A 16,545-nucleotide genomic window follows, 5' to 3' on the forward strand; every position below is an offset into this window, starting at 1 on the left:
CACTGGGGGTGTGGGGGGGGTAGTTGTGAATTTCCTGCGTTGTGCAGGGGGCTGGACTAGATGACCCTGGTGGTCCCTTCCAACTCTATGATTCTATGATTCCTCCAAACAAAACAGGGCACACCCAACAACATCAATCTTATGCCGGCTTTAAACCTACTTGTGGTGGATCGGGGCCCACCTATGGCTTCGACCAGTTCACTCCCCGGGTCGTAAGCCGATCAGGGGGCCCCTCCGTTTGAGAGCCGGGGGGATTTCCTTGCAAGTCAATTGGAGCGATCGCAACGGCAGGTCATATAGCTTAAACCCAACGACCCCTTCCGTGAAATCGACAGGACCTTACTTCAGAGTAAACGTATTTCGGATCGAGATAGCAAATAACTTTCAAGGGGGCTGCTATTATGGATTCTTAGTCTCTGGTTGTTGTTGTTTTTCCCTTTAAATAAACTGATTTGTACAATACTCTTAGGAGTGCGTCGTCTTAAATATCAGTTGTTTTTATTTTGGTAAGTCGCCTCCACTGTTAGAAAAAGAGGCAAAAATGCGATAAATGGGAGGGGTTTTTTGTTTGTTTTTGTTATGTTATGTTTTTGTTGGTTTTATGTTGATTTTTATTGCTAAACGCCTCGGGAGTTTATGCAGAAAAGCGGTATATAAACTTCAAAAAACAAACCACTGAATCGGTATTAAGGAAAGCAAGTGCTGTTTCTAAAAGTATTGAGGAGGGAAGGTTAGAACCTGTTTTACACTTTTCCCGTGTGCGGTATGCATTTTTTAACAACCCTTTCCAACAGGTAATAACGACAGAGCCCCCTTTTCCCGTTTAGGGAAATTAGCAATAATAATAAAAAAGAATCCCAGTATTTTCAAGGCCAAAACAGAGCAATTCCAAGCAAGTCTACTCAGAATCCCCTTCAGGTTTATTCAAGGGGGGCTTACTTTTAGGGAACTGCAGTGACATCTGCTGACGTTTCAAATTAAGGGATCGCTTGGGAAGAATCATTAGGATTTTCCACTCTCTTGATGCACATTTCCCCCCCATCCAAATTCTCAAAACTCAAAGGCCGTTTATTCATGGAAGGTTTTGCATCGGATTGGCCCCTCTCTAGATGCACATTTTCCCCACCAGAATTCTCAGGACTCTGCATGGGGGGTTGTTGAGTTTTGAGAATATAGATGGTGGGGGGGAAGGTGCATCTAAAGAGGGGCAAATCCAAGGCAAAACCTCCCAGGCGTAAATGGCAAAAAAAAAAGCAAAAAAAAAAAAAAAAGCCCCCATGCAGAGTTTTAGAGAACCCCGTTGGGGGAAATGTGAATCTAGAGAGCAGCAAACCCATGCAAAAGCGACTAGCAAAATAACTTTCGGAGTGAACGGTTTTAAAAAAAACAAATCCAAACTCGGATTTAAGCAGGGCTGTAATTTATAATAAAAGAAAATCACTTTTCTAAAAATAGAAAAAGCGACGATGTGGTATTATTATTATTATTATTATTATTATTATTATTATTATTATTATTATTATTATTATTATTATTATTATTCTCGCTTAAATGAAACCTCCGATTAACAGAGGCAGCGACCAGAGAACTGAAACCGGATTTCCTCGCCGGACGTGAAAGATCCAAACGCAGCAACGAATAAATTATCCTCTTAAATTACCACCAAACCATCGCATTTATTTATTGGTTTTATTGAAAACCTGGGTTGGCGTGCTGGCGGGGCCCGGCTCGTATTAAATAACAATAAACGTTATAATGCCAAAAGAAAAAGAAAAGAAAAGCAGAACGTGAGCAACCAATCTAAATAACCCCCAATGGTGACCACAGCATGAATCCTAACAGCCGTCCTGATCCTTGGGAGTGGTCCTTATGGCGATGCTTGCGGGGAAGGCGGCCAGGGGTTTCGGGGAGGAGAGAATGGGTTCCCGACAGACCACTTGCCAAGGAGACGGTCCCCCCCAAACTTAAGCCGGCGGAGACTCGGCCTCAAGGCTCCGCGGAGCGCGCAGCTTGCGCGGCCGCGCCGTGGAACGTTGCGCGCCCGGGCGCTCCAGCCGCCTCCGCCGTGGCTGCGCGCCGCCTTTGTTGCGCGCCTGTCCGCGGGGCCTGGGCGGCCCCTGGCGCTCCAGACCGTTTCGGCCGCGTTCCTGAAGCGCAGGGAGGCGCGGACAGAACTGGGCTGGGTTCTGTCAAGCCCTGGGGGTGGCAGCCGGTCGGCTGGACAACACTCTCACTCTCACTCTCACTCTCTCTTTCTTTCTTTCTTTCTTTCTTTCTTTCTTTCTTTCTTTCTTTCTTTCTTTCTTTCTTCCTTTCTCATCTCTATTTCTTTCTCTCTCTCTCATTCTTTCTTTCTTTCTTTTTCTTTCTGTCTGTCTGTCTTTCGTTCTTTCTGTCTTTCTTTCTCATCTCTTTCTTTCTCTCTCTCTCTCTTTCTTTCTTTCTTTCTGTCTTTCTGTCTTTCTGTCTCTCTCTCTCTTTCTTTCTTTCTTTTTCTCTCTCTCTCTCTCTCTCTCTCTCTTTCTTTCTTACTCTCTCTCTCTCTCTCTTTCTTTCTCATCTTTCTTTCTTTCTTTCTTTCTTTTTCTTTCTGTCTGTCTGTCTGTCTTTCGTTCTTTCTGTCTTTCTTTCTCATCTCTTTCTTTCTCTCTCTCTCTCTTTCTTTCTTTCTTTCTTTCTTTCTGTCTTTCTGTCTCTCTCACTCTTTCTTTCTTTCTTTCTTTCTGTCTTTCTCTCTCTCTCTCTCTTTCTGTCTTTCTCTCTCTCTCTCTCTCTCTCTTTCTTTCTTTCTGTCTTTCTCATCTCTTTCTTTCTCTCTCTCTCTCTCTCTCTCTTTCTTTTTCTTTCTTTCTTTGTGTCTGTCTTTCGTTCTTTCTGTCTTTCTCTCTCTCTCTATCTTTCTTTCTCTCTCTTTCTTTCTCTCTCTCTCTTTCTTTTTCTTTCTCTCTCTCTCTCTCCCTCTCTCTCTTTTATTTTTTTATTTTTAATTGTCTCCATCCGCAAATGAAAAAGGAAGAAGAAGAGTTGGTTTCTATATGCCGATTCTCTCTGCCTTTTAAGGAGAACCAAACCGGCTTACAATTGCCTTCCCTTCCCCTTCCCACAACAGACACCTGTGAGGTAGGTGGGGCTGAGAGAGTTCGGAGAGAACTGTGACTGGCCCAAGGTTGCCCAGCAGGCTTCATGTGGAGGAGTGGGGAAACTAACCCAGTTCACCAGATTAGCCTCTGCCGCTCATGTGGAGGAGTGGGAAATCAAACCTGTTCTCCAGATTAGAGTCCACAGGTCTTAACCACCACACCACGCTGGATGGGGACAAGTGGGGCAAAAGGGAGAAAACCAACAGGTTCACCCCTACTACTGCGCAAGCCTGAAGCTTCTCTCCAGATTTGGGTCGGTTGTCTGACTCCTGCATGACTAGGCCTTTTCTGGGCCCTTCATTTTGCACACAAGTTGTCTTGTTCACACTGCATTGCTTTCCATTTGACTGCACAATTAGAAATGTGTCCCAGTCCCCCTGGAGATTGTGATGTGTGTTCAGACGCATCTCCAAATGTGCATGCATCTGGAACCCGAGGTGGTGCCAATAAACTGCATGTTCCAATGGGGTGTGATGTGGTGAGAGTGTCAGCCTGGATCCAGGCTGGAATCCCCGCTGTGCCATGGAAGCTGGCTGGGTGACCTTGGGCCAGTCACTCTCTTGGCATGATCTACTTGCAGGTTGTTGTTAGGAAGATAAAATGGGGGAGGGGAGAGCCCTCCTCTGCACATGGATCTTGTTGGTTGGGTCAGGCTGATGCAGGATGGGTGGGGATGGGTGGGGAGCGGAAAGGGAGGGCAAAAGATATGCTCCTCTCTCTCATATCTCAGTAGCTTTTTAAAATTTGTACATTTAGGAATGGATTAAGTTAATTCATGCCATCGTATTCCCTGTTACTATGTATGGTTGTGAAAATTGGACATTGAAGAAAGCTGATAGGAAGAAAGTAGACTCCTTTGAAATGTGGTGTTGGAGGAGAGTGTTACGGATACCGTGGACTGCCAAAAGAACAAATCAGTGAGTTATAGATCAAATCAAACCTGAACTGACCCTAGAACTGACCCTAGAAGCTAAAATGACTAAACTGATGCTATCGTATTTTGGTCACATTATGAGAAGGCAAGAGTCACTAGAAAAGACAGTCATGCTGGGAAAAGTTGAGGGCAGCAGGAAAAGAGGAAGACCCAACAAGAGATGGATTGACTCAATAAAGGAAGCCACAGCCCTCAATTTGCAAGATCTGAGCAAGGCTGTCAAAGATAGGACATTTTGGAGGACATTGATTCATAGGGTCACCATGAGTCGGAAGCGACTTGACGGCACTTAACACACACACACACAGGAACATATGTGTTTATCGTTTATAAAAAGGGGTGAGGCATAACAAAAAATCCCTTCTATACAAATAGATATTTTCAGGCCCTCTTGCTTCTTGTTACTAAGGCTTTTTATGCATGGCTTTTTCCTCACTGGCACCTCTCCGATGACCCCCCACATTCAGTTACTCGACCCCATGTGGGGTCACGACCCACAGTTTAAGAAGCTTTGCTCTAAGCAGTGCCCAATAAGTAATATGGAACGGTTAGTAATACTTTGGGGTTTCTATGATTGTTGAGTTTTTGTGCCTGTGACGAATGCTCTTTTCCCATCAACCCCCTTGTACCCTGTTTGTGTCTGGCGACATCTGTCCACCTCCCTTTCCTCGATTCCCTCGTGATTGACCTTTCTTCTCTGTGGCAGGCCCCATCCTCTGCTAACAGGCCTGGGAGATGAAGACCGAGGAGGCCCCGTCTTGTCTGCAGCAGGCCACTCCCGTCCTTGGCTATGGTAAGATTCTAAATGTGGGAAGGGGCTGTCAAAGGGTTTGCGGGGTTATGTCTTTTTCCTACAAAGCAAAAGCCCCATAATGCTTTGGGGTAGGGTTGCCAGCTCTGGTGTTGGGATATATCTGGAGATTTTCGGGGTGGAGCCTAGGGTTGTCACGTCTCTCTTCACCATTGGCGGGAGGTTTTTGGGGCGAAGCCTGAGGAAGGCAGGGTTTGGGGAGGGGAAGGACTTCAATGCCATAGAGTCCAATTGCCAAAGCGGCCATTTTCTCCAGGGGAACTGATCTCTATTGGCTGGAGATCAGTTGTAACAACGGGAGATCTCCAGCTAGTATCTGGAGGTTGGGGAGAAATTAGACACCACTGTACTAGTATCAAAGAGATTAGGAAATTAGCACAGGAGCAACGTTAGTTAACAAAAGTGCAAAATTATTTATAATTACTTAATAATACACAAACACATCATAGTGAACATATACAGACATGACCTACAATGTGACAAACAATTAAAGAGAGTACAGTAAGTTCCTTGAAATGAGATATCATGTAGTCTTGTAGACTACATGATATCTCATTTCAAGGAACTTACTGTACTCTCTCAAGAGACAATTTTGAATCCTTTTGACTTTATAGTACACTTGTCACTTTAATTGTTTGTCATATTGTAGGTCATGTCTGTATATGTTCACTATGATGTGTTTGTGTATTATTAAATAGATTATAAATAATTTTGCACTTTTGTTAACTAACATTGCTCCTGTGCTAAGTACCTGGAGGTTGGCAACCCTAGGTATGACTGGGCTCGAATGTAGCCATTCTACTGCAGACCAAAACAGCTTCCCTAGGGTTGCCAGGTTCCTCTTCGCCACCTGCTGGAAGTTTTTGGGGAGGAGCCTAAGGCGGGCAGGGTTTGGGAAGGGGAGGGACTTCAGTGCCATAGAATCCACTTGCCAAAGCCCCCATTTTCTCCAGGGGAACTGATCTCTTTTGGCTGGAGATCAGTTGTAATAGCCAGCTCTGGGTTGGGAAATACCTGGAGATTTTGGGGGCGGGGCCTGAGGAGGGTGAGATTTGGGAAGCAGAGGGACTTCAATGCCGTAGAGTCCAAAGTGGCCATTTTCTCCAGGTGAACTGATCTCTATCGGCTAGAGATCAGTTGCAATAGCGGGAGATCTCCAGCTACTACCTGGAGGTTGGCAACCCGAGGCTGTGTCTTTTCCTCAAGCATCACTGCAGGTGCCCAGGGAATATCCAAAGCAACCTTTTCCCTTCCCAGGAGCCTCTGTTTTGCAACTGCTGCTGTACCATTGATGGCCAGATTAAAAAAAAAAAAAAAGGATCAGGGCAATCAGAGGCAGCAGTATTTGGGGGGCAGCCGTTTAATTCCAATTACGCCTCTCCGCCCACCCCTTCCGCTTCTGCATGCCTAGAATCCTACAGAAATTAAAAGTCGTAAAGAAATGAAAATGATTTGGGCAATGCGAGAACAAACCTCTCCTGTGCTGCATTATTCCACTTTATTTAACAGCAAAAAGGACGAGGTTTGCTGCGTTAGTGGAAACTCTCCGGCATAATTGTCCCAGAGATGCCATTTCAAAGGTCTCTGTATTCTCTTCCGGGCATTATTTCCTTCCCGTTTGTTTATTTGTACGTTACGGAACGGGATATATTTCCCCTCCAGACTTCATCATTGCTTGTCTGGGAAAGCCTGGCTTGCAATTTAGGTCATAATCCTCTGCACATTTACCTGGGGAGTCCGCCCCACTGAACCCGGAGGGCCTTACTTCTGAGTAAAGCTGCATACAGTCGGGCTGCATGGAGTTAGGCAACCTCCCCGCATGTTTTCAGAGTAAGGAGCAAATTGGGTTGCCAACCGTCAGGTGGTGGCTGGAGATATCCTGCTATTACAACTGATCTCCAGGTGACAGAGATCAGTTCACCTGGAGAAAACGGCCACTTTGGCAATTGGACTCTATGGCACTGAAGTAGGGTTGCCAGGTCCCTCTTCACCACTGGTGGGAGGTTTTTGGGGCAGAGCCTGAGTAGGGCAGGGTTTGGGGAGGGGAGGAACTTCAATGCCGTAGAGTCCGATTGCCAAAGCAGTAATTTTCTTCAGGGAAATTGATCTCAGTCACCTGGAGATCAGTTGTAATAGTGGGCGATCTCCAGCCACCACCTGGAGGTTCTCAAGATTATACAGCACTCTTGCTCAATGAAAATTATAAATATGAATTCTTAAATTCTATTAGCCTATACGTGGCTAAAATAATATTATAGTCAATAGTACAAAAAGCTACTATAGGACTGTTTTAATGTGTTGTATTAACACAAATAAAGTATACCACAATACAAATCCTTCCCGTTCTGTAAAAAATATATCTTATCAAAGAGGGTTATATTTACCCTACAAAATAAAATCGTTTCCATACTTCCATGCTGAAGTATGGAAACGATGGCCCCTGCATCCTCCTCCTGACCACACCCTCCTTCTCTTGAGGGGACAGTCCAGGTGTAGGGTTGCCAACCTCCAGGTGGTAGCTGGAGATCTCACACTATTATAACAGATCTCCAGGCGATAGAGATCAGTTCCCCTGGAGAAAATGGCTGCATTGGAAGGTGGACTCTACGGCATTATACTCATTGAAGTCTCTCCCCTCCCCATACCCCGCCCTCCTCAAGCTCCAGCCTCAAAATCTCCTTATATTTTCCAACCCGGAGCTGGCAACCCTAACTAACCGATTCCAGGAAGTGGTAATGGGGGGCTGTTGCTCTGCCCTGTAACATTAGGGTCGCCAACCTCCAGGTAGTAGCAGGAGATCTCCTGCTATTACAACTGATCTCCAGGCAAAAGAGATCAGTTCACCTGGAGAAAATGGCTGCTTTGGCAATTGGACTCTATGGTATTGAAGTCCCTCCCCTCCCCAAACCCTGCCCTACTCAGGCTCTGCCCCAAAAACCTCCCACCAGTGGCGAAGAGGGACCTGGCAACCCTACGCATGGAACCCAGCGCTCTTACTCAATACCCTTTTAAAGATTTCCTGCTGTTGATTCTGCTTGGGGGGTCTTAAACTGGGAGCCCCATAAAAAAAACCTTGTATCCACTCACAAAAACCGGAGTAGTCTGGGAGTTTGTAGCAGGAGGAACATCAACAACATTGCAAGCCCTTCAGACAGGGGAGGGGCCGTGGCTCAGTGGTAGAGCATCTGCTTGGCACGCAGAAGGTCCCAGGTTCAATCCCCGGCATCTCCAGTTAAAGGGACTAGGTGAGCAGGTGATGGGAAAGACCTCTGCCTGAGACCCTGGAGAGCCGCTGCCGGTCTGAGTAGACAATACTGATTTTGATGGACTGATTCGGTATAAGGCAGCTTCATGTGTTCATGTGACACCAAGGGGAGAGTTTCCTATTAAAATGGGTCTTAACCTCCCGGGGAGGGCCTGAAGATCTCCCAGAATTATGGAAATCAGTTTCCCCAAAGGAAATGGCTGCTTTGGAGGGTGGACTTCGTGGCATTGTGCCCGGCTGAGGTCTCTCCATCCCCAAACCTAGCCCACCCTAGGCTTTACCCCCACATCTCCAAGAATTGGATGGCAACCCTAATGGGGAGTGAGGGGTCTGGAGAACAAGTCCTATGAGGAAAGGTTGAAAGAGCTGGGTATGTTTAGCCTGAAGAGCAGAAGGCTGAGAGGGGATCTGATAACCATCTTCAAGTCCTTGAAGGGCTGTCATGGAGAGGATGGTGCCCCAGGAGGTCAGACCAGGACCAACGGGTTGAAATTAAATCAAAAGAGTTTCCGTCTAGACATTAGGAAGAATTTTCTAACAGTTAGAGCGGTTCCTCAGAGAAACAGGCTTCCTCGGGAGGCAGTAAGCTCTCCTTCCCTGGAGGTTTTTAAGCAGAGGTTAGATGGCTATCTGTCAGCAATGGTGATTCTGTGACCTTAGGCAGATGATGAGAGGGAGGGCATCTTGGCCATGTTCTGGGCATGGAGTAGGGGTCACTGAGGGTGTGTGGGGGGGAGGTAGTTGTGAATTTCCTGCATTGTGCAGGGGTTGGTCTAGATGATTCTATGAGTGCTCTAAAGTTTGGATCCAACATAAATTTGAAAGGTGTCTCTCCATCTTCAGGCTTCTGCACCTTTTGACTGTTCTATCTGTGCAACTTTTGTGGTGGCGAAAAGAGTCGTCGATATGGAACCAACTTATGACTACCCCATAAGGTTTTCAAGGAATGAGGCAATCTGAGGTGGCTTGCCATTGCCCACCTCTGCATAGCTACCCTGGACTTCCTTGGTGGTCTCCCATCCAAAAACTAACCAGGCCCAATCCTGCTTAGCTTCCAAGATCTGATGAGATCGGGCTAGCCTGGGCTATCCAGGTCAGGGTGTGTGCACTTTAGTATGGTTTATTTTTAAAAATTTTACTTGAACTTCAACTTTGGTAATTGCCATCAGTCAAGAGGTTGACCTTTCCTTGGTTTTTACAGGCCGATTTTCTCTATCTTTTTAAGGAGAATCAAACTGGTTTACAATCTCCTTCCCTTCCCCTCCCCACAACAGACACCCTGTGAGGTAGGCGGAGCTTAGAGAGCATGACTAGCCCAAGGTCACCCAGCTGACTTCATGTGGAGGAGTGGGGAAACCAACCTGGTTCCCCAGATTAGAGTCCACCACTCATGTGGAGGAGTAGGGAATCAAACCCAGTTCTCCAGATTAGAGTCTGCCACTCATCTGGAGGAGTGGGGAAACCAACCCGGTTTTCCAGATTAGAGTGTACCGCTCTTAACCACTGCAATACACTGGCCCTCTTGCTTTTAGATGGAGTGGAGGAAAAATCTGAGGATGAGGGCCTTATTAGCTCTTACTAAGGAATGAATGGATTTTTTAGTTGCCTTTGGGGGCAGGTGGCCCCAAAGTTGAATTCCTTCTACCTGTCAAAGACGGCTTTGTTTGTAGACTTTGGGAGAAGTCAACTGTGACGCGCATTGAGCCTCTCGGCTCCTTCATCCTACCTTGAGTTGACCAAATTGCTTTAAAAAATATTAAATTACATTATTGCTGGGCAATCAGGCCAGTTGCCCAATAATCCTTGAGGTATGACCCAATAATTCATGCCTTAAGCTGTCACCCCATTTCTGTGGCTGGTTGCTCGGTAAAGAACTGTACATTGTTGACAGAGGTCTCCGATTGCATACCATGAACCTTGGCAACTGGCTCGCTTGGTTACTTCAGGTCTAGGTTGATTAGGTCTCTTTATTTTGAATTGCCTTTGCACAGCCAACAAGCCGGTACAATATTTTGAACGTTCTCATTACACCAAAGTTGGTTATCCCTCGTGTCAACAACACCAGCTGCCCCACATTTTATCCACGAAGGAATGAGATTCAGTTTTTCGTCCATGGAAGATGCATCCCTTCTCATTCATTTCCAGAGCACTCTTAAGTGTACAATCCTAATGATAATGATATACATCAGGGGTGGGGAACCTTTTTTCCGCCAAGAGCCATTTGGATATTTATGACATCATTCGCGGGCCATACAAAATGATCCACTTAAAAATTAGCCAACCAAGCCCCCAGCAGGCAGCTGCCCCCAGATGGCCCCTCCCCAGCACAGGTAAGCAGGCAGGCATCCAACCAGTGGTGCACTTGCCCACCTGGTGGCACAGGATGGTCTGTTGCACTAGCCGGGCGTAGCTGTCCAGCCACACACCGGAGTTGTTCCTGCTCCACATGATCGGGGCCGGATTCTACAGTCGGCTCCTGCTACCTCCGCCTGCAGGGATGATATGAGGACACACTGGCTAAGAACTCCCCACACACACACACACATGCTGGCCCTGCCCCCTTTAACCCCTCCATTGTAGCCACTTCTTCCCCCAGCCCTCTTGTAGTACAGAGGGAATACATTTCTCCATGGCCAGGGTGGGAAAGGGTTAACACAGTTTCTTGGGTGGTCCTAGCAGCTCCATAGCTAACGGCTCTTCTGCAAGGGGGAAAAAAGTTCCTTTTCTTGGAAAAACAAACTCACATCTGCCTTGAATATAGTCTATTCCTGTCTGCGGGAGGGGGCGAATCGCCAGTCTTAGATCCTTCTGAGCTAGACATCTGCCAGGACCCACAAAGGGCCAGACCAAATGATTTCATGGGCCTTAAACGGCCCCTGGGCCTGACGTTCCCCACCCCTGATATACATGAAGCAGTGGATGTGAGGGCGATCTGGCTGCGACATCTGTCACCCCATTGATCGCCAGGGTTGATTCGGCTGATCTGGATGTCTTGGCCGGTGTCCCCCTCCCTCCCTCACCGCTCCATGTGCGTCACTCCCAAAGCTGCGTGCTCGGTGGAAGAGGACGACCATCCCAGATAGAAGGCGTGTACCGTTCTTCAGTTAAGGGTAGACGATAGCTACACAAAGCAGTTTTATTTCCTAAAGCACTAGACTGATGCAAAAACAGTTAGGGTGGTGTAGTGGTTAGAACGGGGTTGTTGTACTCAATTGTTACGAAAGCCAGATGTGACATAAATGTCACTTGATGGATTGTTATGAAAGCTGGATGTGACATAAATGTCACCTTGCCAGCCCAGATCAAGAGTGAGGGGGCGCTGGCTGCCTCGGCTGGCTCGCAGGCCAGATAAGAGCTCTCAAGGGGCAGGATCTGGCCCACGGACCTTATGTTTGACACCCCTGGGTTAGAGTGTTGGATTAGGGTCTGGGAGACCCAGATTCCAATCCCTACTCTGCCATAGATGGTTTGCTAGGTCAGTGGTTCTCAACCTTTTTCCGACCATGGCCTTCTTCTGACCTTGTTTCCTTCCTGTGGGCCCCCTGTCCTACCTGTAGAAAGGTAGCTATTTAAATGTTGTGTTTGTAAATAGCTGAGGAACAAAGAAGCATAAGCAGCCACACAAAATGCACACAGGCCGTTCTTATTGGGAAACTGAAATTTACAAAAAATACCCCACAAAAGGGAATACGCTAGTAAACAACAATGTTCACATACAAGGGAGAACAAAGCCTCCACCACCGTTGCACAAGATTACATCGATACAAAAATCCACAGTTGCAAACGATGCATAGAAGTGCAATGAAGAAAGGCGTGTGTTAGGTTTTCATGTGTTTCTGTTTTCTTCGCTTCTCACTTCCCTCTGTGGCCCGCTAGTCTCGTGCCGTGCCCCCCCCCCCATTTATGCAATTTTCACCTGTGGTCCCCCTTGGAATATCCTGGGCTCCCCCCGGGGGCCATATGGCCCCAGGTTGAGAACCACTGTGCTAGGGGACCTTGGGCCAGGCACTCACACACTCTCAGCCCTAACCTACCCCATAGGGTTGTTGAGACAATAAAATGGAAGAGAGGACATCGTGAGCTGCTTTGGGTCCCCGCTGCGGCGAAAGGCAGTGTATGGAGGAACGTCAGGTGGTCTTGGGGGAGATGGATTCCCATTTCAATTTGGATTCAAGCCTGGCTTGGGGACAGAAACACCCTTGATCACCCTGACTGATGACTTTTGAATAGGGTTGCCAGCTCCGGGTTGGGAAATACCTGGAGATTTTGGGGGGGCGTAGCCTGAGGAGGGTGGGGTTTGGGGAGGGACTTCAATGCCATAGAGTCCAATTGCCACAGCGGCCATTTTCTCCAGAGGAACTGAACTCTACTACCTGGATATCCATTGTAATAGCGGGAGATCTCCCGCTAGCACCTGGACGTTGGCAACCCTACCTTTGAAGGACAGTGACAGGGGAAGTGCATCTCTGTTGATTCTCCTGGGCCTCTTAGTGGCTTTCAATGGAATCAGATCTGGGCCGTTTATGCATGGCTGTTTCCCCGTGGTCATCCCGCCGACTACTGGATGCTGGCTAAACACAAATTCAGGAAACACGGACAAAATGCATGAACAAGGCGACCCCTGACGGTCGAAAAATGCAAGCATAATCAAAGCAAAGCCCTGAAGTAGTCGGCGGTGAGACTGCAAGGAATAGTTGCCAGGTCGCTTAGATTGCAACAAAGTAACAATAATAGGCTACAATAAGCAAGCAAAACAAGAATGTGAGATATGAAAAGTCAAAAGACTAAAGGTATATTGCAACTATAAAAAACACACAGTTGCAGGCGAAGCTAAGCAACAAGAGTTACAAAGCAAGAAGGAACGACATCAAAGTTGAACATATACAAGTATAATGCACAGCTAACAGCCAAAAAAGCTATTTTTCACAAGTTTTTAGTAACAAACTGTCCATATAAAACGTTTCGTTTGTTGCTGGTCAATTTCACTTCAGGTGAAGATGGAAATGGAAACGCCGCTCCGGATATTTTCCAGGGCTTTCGCTACTGAAAAGCAGCTTCATCAGCCATAAAGGCTTTTAAAGTCTTCAAAATTACAAGTGATGAGTCACACTTAAAGCTCCCAGCCCGGGCTGCTATTCTTACAAAATCTTTCTGTCAATACAGTATTAAAGGTCGCTTAGATTGGCAGGCCATTGCCCACCAATCCAGTGCCCGGCTTGGAAGCGGGGATCGCATGCGCGCGATCAAGTCACTTCTGGTTTACACCCAGACGCGCCGCATCGCAACGGGCCTTTTATCGCTCAATCTCCCAGCATGCGATCCCTGTCTCAGCTCCGCCCCCAAAACCTCCTGCTGGAGCCGAGGGGGGACCTGGTAACCCTAGCGAGGAAACAGCAATGCATAAATGGCACTGGTATCCTCCTAGGGTTGCCAGGTGCCCGCTGGTGGCGGGCAAACCCCCGGCAATTTGCTCCTCTGCCATCCGACCACCTGAGGGTTGGCGGGCAAACGTGCACATGCGCATGCATACCACACATGTCACTTCTGGTTTAGAACCGGAAGTTCCGCCTCGCAAGGGGCCTTTACCTCTTAGTTTGAGTAGTAAAGGGCCGCTTTACCACTCAAACTCAGAGGTATAAGCCCCATTGCGAGGCGGCACTTCCGGTTCTAAACCAGAAGTGACGCACGTGCATGCACACACACTTTCACGCTACAGCCTCCCACCAGAGGAGAAGAAGGACCTGGCACCCCCTATACCCTCCTTTTATCTCACTGGCTTTATCTAAAGGACAATTTTTATGCTACTTTTGTTTTTTAATGGCTTGCAGGGCTCTGAAGAGCTGGCGCAGAAATATGATGTGTGTAAATAAATACAAATGAAGTTAAATAAATATAAATGCAAGCATACCTCAGAGATATTGCAGGTTTGGTTCCAGGCCACTGCAATAAAGCAAGTCACGTGAAATGTTTGGTTTCCCAGTGCATATAAAAGTTATGTTTACACTATACCGTCGTCCATTAAGGGTGCGATAGCATTATGTCTTTAAAATATACTGTAATCATAATGGGAAAAGTTTGAAATATAGCGAGAATTACCAAAACGTGAGACAGTCATGAAGTGAGCGCATGCTGTGGGGAAAATGATGCTGATAAACTCGCTCAAAATGCAATATCTGTGAAGCGCAATAGAGCACAGTGCCATAAAACGAGGCATGCCTGAAAAAATAAGTTTTGGCATATATCCCATGGTCCATTTCCGCTAGCACAAGCGTCTGCTGCTGCAGAAAGAAAACAACACGACAGTCAAAGAGCTATTTCTGCTTGCTCCAGGCATACTGGCTGGTATAGAAAGTCAATCTATGTTTTTTTTAAAAAAAATTAAAGTACTAATTCATTAAAGAATAGTTATTTCCAAGTGGGCAGCATTCGTCACTGCACAGGGATTGTGCCACATCGAGTGGTACTCATCTGTTTATTTTAAGACACTTACATGCTGCCTTTTCGGAGACCTACTTGAGGCAGCTCATGAATTAAAAAGAGATAAAATCATTTTTTTTAATCCTTAAAATTAACAACCACAAATAACTAGCCAATAAAGCCCTGAAGCATAAAAGCTTGTAAAAAAAAGAAGAAGAAGAACATAAAACATTTGGCAGCTGAAATGACCCTAACCGTCTTCGGGCTAAAAGCAGATTGTAAAAACAATGAAAAAGATCAAACGCCCTAGTTGAAAGGGTTTTTTAAAAGCGTTCTGGCACCAGGTAGGGTTGCCAGCTCCGGGTTGGGAAATACTTGGAGATATGGGGGGTGGGGTTTGGGGAGGGGAGGGTCTTCGATGGGGTATAATGCCATAAAGTCCACCTTCCAAAGTGACCATTTTATCCAGGTGAACTAGGGTTGCCAGCCTCCAGGTACTAGCTGGAGATCTCCTATTACAACTGGTTTCCAGCCGATAGAGATCAGTTCCCCTGGAGGAAATGGCCGCTTTGGCAATTGGACTCTATGGCATTGCCCCCCCCCAAAAAAAAAAATTCCAGGTATTTCCCAATCTGGAGCTGGCAACCCTACGGTGAACTGATATCTATCACCTGGAGATCCGTTGTCATCCCAGGAATTCTCCAGCCACCGCCTGGAGGTTGGTAACCTTAGCACCAGCTGAGCCTCTCGAGGCATTCCCCAAGTGAGCCACTGCTGATTCCTGAATTAACAGAACACATCTTAGTTGGAAATCAGCCTTGCTGGAAACGCCCCAGTGTTATTTCTACGACAAAGTTGTGCTTGTTTTCATTCTGATTATTTAGAGATGCCGATGACAACCAAAGAAAAGAAATCCCCCCCAAATGTACATGGGGCTCTAAAAGGTACAGCTATGCTCTGATGGTCTGAGTGGGTTTTCATCTGGTATGTGAAATATCTAATGAATCTCGACTCCAGCATCTCAACGGAGGGAGGGGCGGCGGCCTCAGAGAGGAGTCTTTGTCTACCGTGCCTGGCTTTCCAGGAGCAGCTTCCAAGGAAATTAACTTTACTGCAAAGCATTTTGTCTTCTTTCTAATAATAGCTAGATGTGCTATAGGCTCAGGGATCATCTGGGTGCAAAGAGAGCCACTGAGGATCCGCCTGGTGTTATTTTTGAGGCTGCTCCAAATTACAGTTTAGATCTCGGGTACATTTGGAGGAGAGAGAGAATACATTTTGTTAACCAGCTTTGTACAGTGGGGGGGGGGGTGTCCCAAGGACCTGAAGGGTCTGAAGCGGAGGGCTGCTTCCATTTCCTGTGTACGCAGTGGTGTGTTGCTTGGCTGGAGTTAGGGGGAGGGGCTGTGGCTCAGTGGCAGAGCATCTGCTTGGCATGCAGAAGGTCCCAGGTCCAATCCCCGGCATCTCCAGTTAAAGGGACTTGGCAAGTAGGTAATGTGAAAGACCTCTACCTGAGACTCGGGAGAGCCGCTGCCTGTCTGAGTAGACAATACCGACTTTGATGGACCAAACGTCTGATTCAGTATAAGGCAGCTTCATGTGTTACATGTGTTGGAGTCTGTTGCTCAGTTTGTGTAGTTAAGCTGGGTTTTCTCAAAGTAGCTTTTTTTGAGAGAAAGGAATCCCAAAAAAGTATCGATTTCATAATATATGACTAATACTAATGAATCTTCTAACAGCTAGAGCAGTTCCTCAGTGGAACAGGCCTTCCTCGGGAGGTGGTGGGCTCTCCTTCCCTGGAGGTTTGTAAGCAGAGGCTAGACGGCCATCTGCTGATTCTGTGACCTTAGGCAGATCATGAGAGGGACTGCATCTTGGCCATCTTCTGGGCATGGAGTAGGGGTCACTGGGGATGTGGGGTGGGGAGGTAGTTGTGAATTTCCTGCATTGTGCAGGGGGTTGAACTAGATGACCC

General features: G+C 46.9%; 1 protein-coding gene across 2 annotated transcripts in view; it reads left to right on the forward strand.

The window, feature by feature from the left end:
- Positions 1-16,545, forward strand: part of LOC130482363 (LIM homeobox transcription factor 1-alpha-like) — a 94,917-nt gene that overhangs the window by 4,486 nt on the left and 73,886 nt on the right. For both annotated transcript variants that reach the window (XM_056855073.1, XM_056855079.1), the window contains exon 2: positions 4,781-4,867. In XM_056855073.1, coding sequence (XP_056711051.1) covers positions 4,810-4,867 — 58 coding nt within the window. In that variant the 5' untranslated portion in view covers positions 4,781-4,809. The remainder of the gene's footprint in view (positions 1-4,780; positions 4,868-16,545) is intronic.

Source organism: Euleptes europaea, chromosome 1 (assembly GCF_029931775.1).
Source record: "Euleptes europaea isolate rEulEur1 chromosome 1, rEulEur1.hap1, whole genome shotgun sequence".
Taxonomy (NCBI): Eukaryota; Metazoa; Chordata; class Lepidosauria; order Squamata; family Sphaerodactylidae; genus Euleptes; species Euleptes europaea.